Source organism: Plutella xylostella, chromosome 6, assembly GCF_932276165.1.
Source record: "Plutella xylostella chromosome 6, ilPluXylo3.1, whole genome shotgun sequence".
Taxonomy (NCBI): Eukaryota; Metazoa; Arthropoda; class Insecta; order Lepidoptera; family Plutellidae; genus Plutella; species Plutella xylostella.
The window spans coordinates 7,663,353-7,676,342 of NC_063986.1; the positions used below are offsets into that span (position 1 = coordinate 7,663,353).

At 37.3% G+C, this 12,990-nt stretch overlaps 1 protein-coding gene across 1 annotated transcript in view; it reads right to left on the minus strand.

The window, feature by feature from the left end:
* Nucleotides 1-11,953, minus strand: part of LOC105386778 (homeotic protein Sex combs reduced) — a 28,566-nt gene extending 16,613 nt beyond the window's left edge. Inside the window, exons 1-2 of the mRNA XM_011557405.3 lie at nt 11,635-11,953; nt 7,068-7,964 (exon numbers count right to left, since the gene is read on the minus strand). Of these exons, the coding sequence (XP_011555707.1) occupies nt 7,068-7,818 (751 nt within the window). The 5' untranslated portion in view covers nt 7,819-7,964; nt 11,635-11,953. The remainder of the gene's footprint in view (nt 1-7,067; nt 7,965-11,634) is intronic.
* Nucleotides 11,954-12,990: the final 1,037 nt, after the last annotated feature.

Sequence of the window (12,990 nt, forward strand, 5' to 3'; positions counted from 1 at the left end):
GTGAGTACTTAAAGGAAAACAAAATACTTTCTCTTCATCTAATGTATAAATTCATTGACAGTTTACTAGCAATGTTACCGGTAAAATAGATAAAACAGCTATCGTTGCACAAATCATTTTATTTTAAAATAATAACTAAGTACTTATGGACCTATGTACCATCACTTGAATATCAAAATATGGTATGTCTATGGATGGAGGTAGGTATACCTAAGAAAATAATGAACAGCATGTAATAAAGTGAAGAAGTGCGCCAACTGTGCGTCAGTATAGCGGGTCCGAAACCGGCCACCACAAGCCTCGCAATTATTTATGAGCCCCACAAATGATTATAGTTTACGAGCAGTGGCCCGCGGGCCTTAAGACTCTGTACTCCCGCTTTCTGAATACGAAGTTTCGGATCAATGCCATGCAATTAACACCCTTAAAGCAACGTAGTGTAGAGTCATTAATAGTCATGAAATGATGTGATGCTTCGTAATCGATGCAGGAGTAGGCCCCCAGAACTGAAGCCGGCGTTAATGCACCGAGAAAACGGTGTCATTTTTGTATTCTGTATAATTGTTTGCGAAAATTTTGCCATAATTATTAATTGTGGGGTAATTTTGTATTCTTCAATTAGGGGTTTTATTGCGACTGTTATGTACAGTTAGCAAACCAGTATATATAATAGGTACATTGTCATGTGTATATGTAAATCGGTAAATATAATTTTGCCAATATGTATGCAGTGTAGATGGTAGAGAATAAAATGTTATGGGAAAAACAATCTTGCTTTGTTTCCGCAAACATTATCCAACTTTCAAACAGGATTCATGTATTACCCTGGCCCATATAATTATAGGTATGTAAGTACTTACATACATATAAATAATGTAGTTCTTAACACCATATCTGAAGAGTAGTCGCAGATGACAAAGTGCGCCGGTGTGTGTAATATGTCAGTGACAAGCTATGCCATATTCTTGTCAACCAATTAAAATTTATGGTTTAAATATCATGATCTTATCAATAGGTATAATAGCCAATACAGTAATATAATTGTATATCTTGTGATTGCCAAATGCACCTGTTCTGAAAAATATTTATCCCTATTTTACTGGACTGAAAATCGATTGATCGATTTCTTTACGCTGAGCCCGATCTAGAACCCTGTAAACTGTACCTAAGTTAATAAGAATTTGTAATTTAATAACTCGTCATTACAACAGTCGTGATACCCCGAAACGGTTTCGAACTTGTTATTACGAAACGTGATTATAAAAAAAATATACAAAATATGTGAATAAAACTAAGAACGTCTTACAAAAGTGGTGTCGCCGCAAACGATACAGAAATAAATCAGACAGATGACAATTTAAAGTGGTTAACCTACTAACTGTGACCATTTTAGATACTTTGATCAAATCTTGCTCTTGGCTCAAAAATACTATTTTAAAACTTAAAATCTAAGCTGCAAAGTTCCATTTCGTTCCTGTTGGCGTTATTGTTTCGAATGTTTAATTCTACCGCCATTATCTTTGGAGGCGCTTCGGAGATTTATGTTTCTATCTCGAATTAGTTTTTATGTGTATTTAATTTGATATCATAAATATTTGGAAATTAAATACCAAATATGTTATCGGTATTTGGTGTCTTTAATATAAGAGCCAATAGCAGTGCTCAAATCATGAACAAACTGATGGGCATCAAGATATACCTACGAAAGTATTTATAATTTTTACATAGCTACATTAAAATAATATTGATTAGGTATCTTTTACAAAGTATTCACTAAAGTAAACACCCTATAATGTCGCAAATCATACATACCGTGGCGCCAACTGCCATTCGCTACACCCCAAAGGTCCAACTTCTACTTTACGATCTGCTAAAAGACCGACGTGATCACCCAAATTAACACGAAATAAAACCGAAATCGATGCACAAAAAATCCAACCCAAGGTACAAGATAAAGCTTAAAAAAGGCACACGTCAAAACATTTGATTGTATTAATATTTATAGGCGTCGAGCCGAACGAAAGTCGGCCTCGAGAAAAAAAATATTATCAGTCCGTTTAGCTTTTAAGGAAACCGCGAATCTTTTGTGGGATGTTATTTATGGACTCGAAAACAATTGTAGTGTAAGCATTATTTTACATTTGACAGCAATAACAGTATTAAGAGATTGAGTTTTTGTGGTGGATGAACATGTCACATGTATGACTACTGTTCGACTTTGTACACACACGTTCCCAGTTCATAAAAGACTGTGATCTATATTACAGAAAGAAATTTCACAAAAAAGTGCGGCTTTTTATAGCATTTAATCATTGTTATATTTATTTCCGATGCGATTTGAAGAACTACAAAATACAATTAGGTCATAGATCTAAGTTGAGTTAATTTTGAAATAGGCTACCAATTAAATTATAGAGGTGCTTACCGATGACCATACTCAAAATTCCCTGCACTCGCACGAAACGAAGTATTTAATAAATAAGCAGCTCATGTACGACACAACATCTCATGCGGCGACCAATCATTTTTAGCGTCGAAAACGAAACGTTTCATTAAAATCTATTACGTTACACAAATTTGCATGAGCAAGTTGAAATACGAGGCGGGATTCCTATGCTAATTTAAAATTTGCAGTTCGCATCCAGCGCCCGCGCATGCAGAGATGAATTCGCATATGTGAGAATGAGTGCGGTCTTTATGTGGAGCTTAATCAGTATCTGTTTGGAAGACACGCGCTATTAAAGCGAAATTAAAACGTGTATCTGCTCCAGCAACTGACCGTGGGCGGTTGTTCGTGTTGTGTTGTGTTGATAGGCTTTTGTAGGTTGGTAAAGCTATTGGGTAGCCTTTAATTCGAGATCTACCAAGAATCGTTACACTTTTGAGTTCATAATATCAACATCAAAGTTAGTGAGAATAGTTACGCATAAAATACCTATTTCCAATTGGATTCTTATACGAAATGGAAACTACTACTAAATTACGCGGATTACTTAAACCAATTGCTACGAGCAGACGCGGTGCCGCTCAACGAAAGCAATTCAGTAAAACGAGCAACGAAAATTCTCACATCGATTATTTATAGACTATCAATAACTCAGCGTAGACACTAGCGCCACCACGCAAGTTGCACTTGTTTGATCTCACTACTGCAAGTTATTTAAAAGTTAATCCGGTTGAAAAATGGCCGCTCCTTCCCTCGTATTTCACTGAGGCTAAAAGTTGCCATCAATAATTGAAGTTCGAGGTGAGTCCTGAGGGAGAAGGGTTTAGGAAACCCTTGGAGAGACAACTTTTAGTTTCTTACTCGTGTTGGGGCCAGCAAATTGGTTCAACTTGACGGATCGCGTAAAAATAATAAAGGTTAGTAATGTGGATTGTAAAATTATATTTACTTATAATTTTGGGGGAGAAACATTGAAATTTATGTTTGTGATATCCAAATAAACTTATATTAATAAAGTACCTACGTGGTACTATTAGGTATACAAAGTAGCTTCTCGCAGTCTGTATGATTAAAGAAAGTGATTAATTAAGAGATGGGTTTATAAAATTTATAATAATTGTACCCGGGGTGGGACGCTAGTCTACTACTATAAAAATGATTTAAACTGTGAAGCCATACTAAATATGCTAGTAAAATGTATAAGAAAACTAAGATTTATTATGTAAATAAAAAAAAAAAAATAGCATGCGTTTAGTACAAAATATAAGCTAACATAGCTTGTTTAGTACATCGGGCATACAGCGATGACTAGTAACATGATTAAATTTGATTGTCCATATCCTTTTACAGTTAGCCGTATGATGCACATTGTAGAGATATGAATTATAGGCTTGTCGGTCACATCACAATAATGTTTTTGTTCTGATCATTTTGAATTAAAATAAAGTATTTATTATAATTGTTGTAAACTGGATATTAGCTTTGCTCTAAATAAGTGCATACATTTTCTTAAATATACCTAGTTTTGTATTTATCACACTGCCAAACCCGAGTCATAAGATTTTATCCTTATTTCCAAACAGTAGATACCACTTAGAACTTAACAAAATGTCCGCCGTAATTTAAAAGCGCTCGCATCCGAGAGTACCGGATTTTAAATCAGCGAGGAGATTCTGCAAAGTCATCGGCACCGGGCGATTGCCTGCCGGCCGGCCAACCAGCGCGCAGGAATCCCTTGCCTTATTTATTTATTTTCAAATTTCGAATAACGAATAACCCTTTATGCATAAGTTGCGGCTTAAATAACGTCTACCAGTTAAAGGCGGGGCCTCACTGGCATTCGATGCCATGTCGCGATATTATCGGAATATTGATCTAAGTTAGGGCTTGCGATAGAATTAGTTGCCCTAGGTATTTGCCTGGCCGATATCGGACGGATTTTAATTGGTTTTTGAATAAGGGTGTCTTATAATTGAATTTCTTAGGTAACTTAACGAACGTTGTTATCAATTTATATTTTAGTTTTGCTTTATATAGGTTTCTATGTTACTCGTTGTATTAAACAATAATTTTATACGAACGTTCATATACCTAAACCCAACAAATAAAAGATCGAATAAAAATCGAAACATAAAACTTTACAACACTAATTACTAAACTGGCAAGAACAGGCTCCGCACTGTGCATATTGCATACCTTTAGTAGTATAATATCATTTGAATCATAATTTACCGTCACAACCAACATGATTTATTTGAGCTTAAGTCTCGTGCACAATAACTACAACTACACTTCTAATTCTTAGTGTAGATTTTATGATTGCCTACAAATAATTTTATCAAAATTTAAGTTGTTATTATGATTGTATACACGAGCATAGACTCGATAGAATTTGTGTTTAAACAACAATTTAAGGATAAGGTTAAAATTGTAGAAACTCCTTAATTTTTTTACTGAAGTTTTAAACTGTCTCTTATTTTAATGATAAAAAAACCACAATAGAGCTTAAAAGCAAAAACACACACCTAAAGTTCAGTGAACTCTTATTGTTTTATTTTCCTTCTATTAAAATTCTTTATCAGACTATCTTTTGAGCTTTTTGTTGGACTTTAACTGTAATTAAATAGGCAGCTTTTGAAAAATCGAATTGATACTGAAATATAAATAAGTATATTTTTTTCCTGCATGTAGTGATTCAGATCCCACTCGGTATCCGTTGTATTTTTTATTAAAGTTCTATTATTGGTCAATACAAGAGCAACAACAGTGGCAACCGCATGAATAGAGCTATTACCGATCCGTAACAAAATAATAAACGCCGCGATATCCTGGCAAGTTATCTGCAATGAATTCAAAGCTTTCCTAATACTAAACAATATTGTATTGAAATTTCATAAGGAACATGCGAACAGCCAGGTCGCTTCCTACCAACTCGTTGAGAAATGGCCCCACAACACGTAAGGCCGGCCTCCTTGATTCAACTTTATTTGCATATACTTAGCTAGGACAGGCGAGTGCAGAAGTGACTCTGCAACCTTTAGCAGACTCAGGTTCGATAACTTTTGACCTGGCCGCGGTGGCGTAAGAGAAAAGTGCAAAGGTTGGGCTGATAAGTTTAAATTAATAACTGGTTAATAATTCTTGTCTCGAAATCATGAAAGTCTCAATGAACATTTTTATTTCACAACGTTTATGACATCACAGCAAATCACACTCAGCTCTACATTCTCATAAAAGATTACAGAGTTTTTGGCAGAATAATGGTTTTATCATAAAACCGCTGTAGAAGTTGACTGTACCAACTTGAAAATTCAAAACTTAAAAAGGTGTTGTCAAGGTTTCGTTGTTAGACTGTTTCAGTCAGGCAACGGTTTGGAATGCAAAAGATACTATTTTGTCTACAGTCTTTTTGAACTTTTAACTTACAGGTACCTATGTCTTATATCTAATAATGCTTTTTATAAAATCACGTTTGTATTTATATATTATGCGTAAAACAGGATAAAATTCAAATGAATGATATTAAAAAAACTAATGCCGGGCAACAAAAACTGCAAAAGCATAATTTGCGTTAGAATTGCGCAAAGCTCTCATGACAAGGGCACCGCGCATTTCTCTAAACGTCCAGAAACAATACGACATCTGACACTTCCAGGAAAATGGCGGCCACATCTGTGCCTGTCCTTCTTCATAATACAACTCTGTTAGGCAGACACAACATGTGGATGCCCGAGCTATTTATTCATTGTTATCGCCTGAATATCATCGCGAGCATTCCTCAACGTTACAACATAATTGTGCCGCTATGTGAGTGTGGAAAGTGCGCATGCAAAATTCCAACATACATATTCGGATACAGATTCAGCATCACGATCTGGCATTAAGTAGAACTCTGGTTAGACGTGGAACTAAATATTGACTGACAAGGTACCGTGAATAATCGACACAGGCATCGACTAAACACACGGAGCGAGGTGCAACAAAAACAAGGATTTCAATCTAAAAGAGATTAAGCTTGAGTAACCCAATTCACGGTTAACACCAGAAGGTCAGGATCGACCACGAGTCACCGTGACGGTGCACTTTCCCCATCATTAGTGAAGAAAAAACATCCCAGCACAGCCTACTCTCTCGTAGCCCGCCGCCTTCAAAGCCATTATGCCCTATTATGGACAACATCCATCAGTCAGCTATATCGATCCAACATTAATGCATGCTAATGCTTTATAAATAGATACGCGTCCATATAATTTGTTTTGTCTCCACCTCGCTGTCCATTGATAGATCGTCTGTTTCTATTACTTACTAAACTCCGTTTTTTAAGAGGCGTGGCGCATCAGATACCATTATTAGTTTATTACATCGAAAGAGGAAGTTGAACGATTTGTGATTTCACGCCGTCGTGGCGGATAGGAAAAAAGTGTGAATAGTTGTTGTTTAGCTCGCTAAACAATATTAATTGTGCTGGTAACAAGGCAAATATCATAAAGATTACTTAAATTACCACTATCCAGATGTTTATAGTAACGGGAACAGCCATTCGGTATCTCTCAAATATGTATAACATATTACCTACCTACAAATTGTACAATAGACGTAGCAAATCAGTGAAAGTACTCACTTTGTCCAAGATGCACTCGCTTCATCCAGGGGTAGATCTGCGGCGGGTTGGCCTGGCTGCCCGACGCCGACTTGGAGTTCTTGGCGGTGGAGCTGGAGTTGTTGCCCTCGTGGCTGTCGTTGCTGGACGTGCTGGACGCCGGGCTCGAGATGTTCTGGTTCACGCTGGCCTTGTGCTCCACGGGGGACGCTATCGGCGTCGTCAGCCCGAGCTTGCTGCTAGTCGTTTGACCGGTTGCGTTTTGGCCTACACCGAAGCCAGGAGAAGTTCTGCCCGGCCCCGATGAGGTTGATAAGTCCTGAGGCGATGCTACTCCGGTGGTGGAGGTGGAATCGGCGAATTTACAACTAGCACTGGCGGCCTGGCTCGGCGGCGTGGACATGAGGCTGGGGGAGAGCGCGCCGGGGCTGGGGTTGGAGTGCTGGTGCAGGTGCGGGGCGCCCCCCAGGCGCTGCGGGTGCAGTTGTGTGTAGTCGATCATGGACTGCGGCTGGAGGTGCGCGGCGGCGGCGGGCGCGGCGTAGGGGTGCTGCGGGTAGTGGTGCCCGACCTGCGGCGGCGAGTAGCACGCGTTGGGGTACGCCGACGCCGCCGCGTTGGGGTTGTAGTAGTCCGCCCCCGGCGTGGGGATCCCCGGGTGCCCCTGCTCGCCCGGCGTGCCCGTGCGCGGCGCCTGGTTGCCGTAGCACGAGGCCAGCGAGTTCACGAACTGGTAGGAACTCATCCCGGCGTTGTAGTTGAGGTCGTTCATCTGTAAGCTTGTCTTCCTTCCTGTTTCACTCGGCTCGTATCATCTCTCTCGAGAGAAGTTTCAGCGTGAACTAGTGAAGCATGTTGAGCGGTGGCGATCCGTCCTTCTCAATTGTTCGTGTTGAGAGTGGCGCTTGATTGATGGACCTGTGATAAAATGAGACACATTAGTTGGTCAAGTGCGCTATGGCTCGTTACAAATGATGAATGTTTGTGGATAAGATGCGGGTTCTCAAGTGCTTAGATCATTACAACAAGTATTTAACAGCTGACGAGTAAATTGAATGTTTCAATACGCAAATAATTGCACTAATTATTATAATTATGGGTAATTGAAAAGCAACGAGTGATGTAATTGCAGATATTAATCAGTTGATTTATCTGTTGTTGTAAAGTCATGTTTTAACACCTTTCTAGGAATGTTTACATGCAACACTACAGCATATACCTATACCTATAATATAATATAGTTATATTGAAAAATATGGACAAACACCTCACACGCCCTATATATTTACTTCGTAAACATTTAATCATAAAAATACCTACTGCATGAGTCATAAATAGTCACAATGAACTGAACACAAACAGATATAGGTAGGTAATATTATAATTCAAAATACAATTCTACGTAGGTGATGTCAGAGTCTCAGTAGGCTTATGTGGCTTTAACTGTAAGCCGTGAGCATTTGGTAAATATAATTGGATTATTATAGGCAAATGAGTGGGTTAGTAGATAATTTTATGATCTCAACAAATCCGGTTTTGAATTTATGAGCCAGGCGCTTGTTTGATTGAAATTCTTGTTTAGCTTTGATCGTTCTGTAATTGATTTGGTTGTAAGTATATATTTACCTTTAATTTATTCAAAATATTGATCTATTTATTATTCATTTGACATTAATAGCACTAAACACTTTTCAATGACTATAAATAATTAAGTGAACATAACATTAACATTACGAATACCTAAATACTTCTTAATTTAGGCAAAACTAGTAAAACTTCTACGGAGGTCTATGGCAAGCCTATAAATTTAAATATTAGGCCATTCTTAAGCGCTGTACACATGTCAGAAGTCAAGTGCGGAAAAAATCTCACATCGCCACGTGGTAGGGCAATAAATGTGTCCGCTCAAGTTTATGGGCATCCCGCGCGGTAGGCCGAATTTGACTTTTACCGATTTATGAGTTTGTACCACTGCATAAGTCTTCATGAGCAAATTAGCAGTCATTGTGTACTCGGCTTTATTTATCGCATTTGCGTGAAGAATGGCTCTGTCATTGCTTTTAAGTTGTAATGTAGAGATTTTGGCAAATTTGTGTGATAAGATTTATTCATGAATCGCAGGGTTTTTCTAGAAAACTTTGTTACGCCGCTTTGGTGGCATTCGTAAATTGTACAATGGCTAATTAATTAAATAAAAAAATATAAAACCTAAGTTTTAACTTACGGACGTGGTATGTTTAGCTTCTAAGCTTCTTGAGGTGCCAGGTTCGATTTCTGGGTCAAGAGATTATTATTTAGAGTGTACACAGATTTGGTTTCATAAGTTTGACATTATTTGTGTGTCCATAGGCTCAGAAGCAGACAAATCTAGTCTAAAAAAGCCTTTGCTTAAATTTGGTTATTATTGTTATGTAACAAGTATATATTAAAGTAATATTTTTATATAGGTAGTTCCGTTTTGGTTGCCTGTAAGAGATGACTCTTAGCGATAAGGCCACCAATTATAGGTAAGTAAGTACATTGATTCTGGTCTGTAAGTAGGTATATTTTGCTTGTAAGTGCAATTTATGTGGTTTATATAATAAAGTCTTATCTAATATAGAATAGAATATAATAATATCTTTATTAAAATACTTTTAAAAGTACTTACTAGAAATAATTTCTTTGTGGGCGGCCTCATCGCTAAGCTAAGTCTATCCAAAAGTAACAATTAGGTATATAATTATCAGCGGTTTTCACTTCCGTAGGTATATTAAGTTAAAAAAAAATCTGTGGACTAGATTATGTACTTAGGTGCCCATAAAGCAATCACTTCATAATTAACGCTTAGAAAATATTTTTATTGATTGCACTAAATTATTTTGTGATAAAAGGATTCCACAGTGTTTTATATGCTATATATGTTAGTTCGTGTTTTATTTCTTTAGGAAATATTACTATAATTTATTATTCTTATTACTTGGCCATATTACCTATATCTACGTATGATAAAAGGCAATGCTTTCACAAATCGCATATTGAATAGCAATCAATATAATAATATTAACCCACTTACACCTGTACCTACCTCACTTAGAACAACTTAGGGGATATAGGTAGATAAATTCATATTTTGTCTTATGGTGGGATAAATTGTTGATATTATTTAAAACATTTGAAAATTCACTAAAGGTATCACCTTTTTCCACTGAAGTACTTTACTGAAACCATTTTTCACCAGTTAAACGAAACTATATGTTTTATACAGATGAAAAGTAAGTTAATAAAAATATAAATAGAATACGTAATTACGTAGTTACTGAAATCATTACAATTTTCATCAGCAAATATATTATGTATACAAATACATCCTCCTCTGTTGGACATAGGCCGATCCTGAGTCTCCAAACTCTACTTGAGTAGCAAGAGTATGAGAAATTTCGTGACAGGTGTATTTTTCGGTGTTTATCTACTTATTTATGAACATAATTAGCTAAGATGACATTCGCATAGTTTTATACAAGTTTTGTATCCTAACTAATATTATAAATGCGAAAGTAACTGTGTATGTCTGTCTGTCTGTCTGTTACTCTTTCACGCCAAAACTACTGAACGGATTTGAATGAAATTTGGTATACAAACGGTCTAGACCCTGGGAAAGAACATAGGCTACTTTTTATCCCGGAATTCCCACGGGAAAACTTTTTAAGGCGAAGCGAAGCGCGCGGGAACAGCTAGTATAATATAAATAAATAATTTACTACCTCACACATTCAACACATCACAATTTACAAACATTTTCTTTCCAAAATTTGAGAACATAGAATGATCTGAATTAGCTTTTCAGTAACTACTGGCACTGAAACTGCCGAGTGTACTTCAGTAGTGCACTCTCACGACAGACCAGTTGATATCTCGGGACATGTGTTCACTTCAGTTTATTTCAGTTCAGGATTTTTGTGTCTCGTCCGGTAGACGGTAAATGGTCCGGGAGATTTTATAGCTTTTTGTTGTTTTTCTCAACTTTTTTCTCGTTTCTGAACGACGCAAGTTCTTTGAAGAAGTTTGGAATATGGTTCGCGTGACGATTTCATTTAAATTTTTTCTTCGTTCTATCGCATTTGTTTTGTACTTATACTTTTGTGTGTGACATTAATATCAAGTATGATGCTATTTCGAATTATTTCAGTGACTTTTTACATTAGGATGGTGAGTACATTATCATTTATAATTATTTTCATGTAAGAATTCTGTACTAGTTTTGATCATATTATTTTTATTTATTTTTTATTTACCAATGATGTGTACCTTCTTATTTCTGAATGTAGGTAACTAACGTTTATTAGGTATACTATTATCATTGATGCGTTTAAACATGAATACCTATTTAACTACGGTTAATAGCTATTTAATAGTTAATAGAGCAAACTTTCAACATAATAATAACTTTTAATATCCATGTCAAGTGGACAGTCAGAGTCTACACCGCTCAAGAGATTTACTGCGACACGGTTTGATTTTACGACAACCCCACTTCATACAGCAGCCAGGGTATTAATGAATGGCCTCTTAAATTTAATATGAACCAACTGATAACCAAGATACTCACTCTAATGAAATCGTGAAAAGAGTGGCGGAGCTCGCTAGCAAAATTCACAACCAATAAATACTGAGAAAAAACACAAACATCCCACAAAGTTATATTTTGCAGACACTTTCACAATACGAATAAGAATAAAAGAAAAATATATTAAAAAGAAAACTCGATAAAACGAATTATATTTTCAGCCAGTTCGCTTTTAAAACAACGGAGAACACGAGAGCGCGTGAACTTTTCAAAATTCGAACGCGAAACTTCGGGCACGGTGCCGCGTCGGAAAACGGTTCGTGTTTTCCCGGCGTTCGGGCGTGGAGTGTGGCGCGGCCGAGCCGAGGTGAGCGGCGGCGCGCGGGGGGCGGGGCGCGCGGGGCGGGGGCCCCACCTGGTCCACGTGCCGCTCGCCGCTCCGCTCCACGCTCCCCGCTCCGCTACTCATTAGCGCTATTAAGGCCGTAGCGCCGATGGCCCGATAGATGATCGATGGTAAGCGATTGCCAATTGTTTTCTGTAAACATTTTCATGGCTGATTTTGCTTTTGAATATTTAAGTTTCGGCACGAGGTGGTAGATGACTTTGTATTGCTACGAATGTTCGGATTTTGTTTTTGTACTTATTTGATTTTAAGTAAGTAGCTCTCTCGTTAGATATTATGTTAAGACATTGTAGGTCCATTTTATGGAAAGTGATCAGTGTTTTTACTGGAATTTATTTTATTTAAAAGCTTTCAACAGTCTCTACATATCAGAAAGCTCCAGGACTCATAAACTATTCCACGACCATCGTCACGGTCGTCATAATCGTAATGATATTAATCGCTATGCATAAGTAAAAGGTGCTCAGTCTTAGTCTAAGGTACCGGACACAGGTCCTATGTCAGCTGACGGACAGACAGCCCGACAGATGTTCGGATTATACACATAGAAAAGTGTGTTTACATTTTGCAATGTTTATATTTTAGTCTTTATATTACAATTACCTACCTACTGCTGGGTCAGCTCAAGGCAATTATGTGTCTATTATAAGGAAATATATTGTATGTAGTAGCTCTCCTTCTTAGCCCTTTGGTGACAAATTTCGTAAGAGCTAGACTAGTATTTGACACCCGACAGGATTAGCCCTTCAGTTACGTGAAAGATGCTGATTGCCCAGCAGTGTGCGCTGGATGCATATAAGGTAAAATTAAATACAATACTTGAGGATACTTCTTTAGTGCCATCAATCAGCTTGAACCATCTTGCCAAGTTGATGGATATTTTATGAAATAGTAAACATTATTGTCTTAATGATATTTTCCAAAAGTCATACATGGTTTCTCCATTGAGATGATCTCGCAAAAGTTCTACAACTCTACTGAAATGAGAAAGG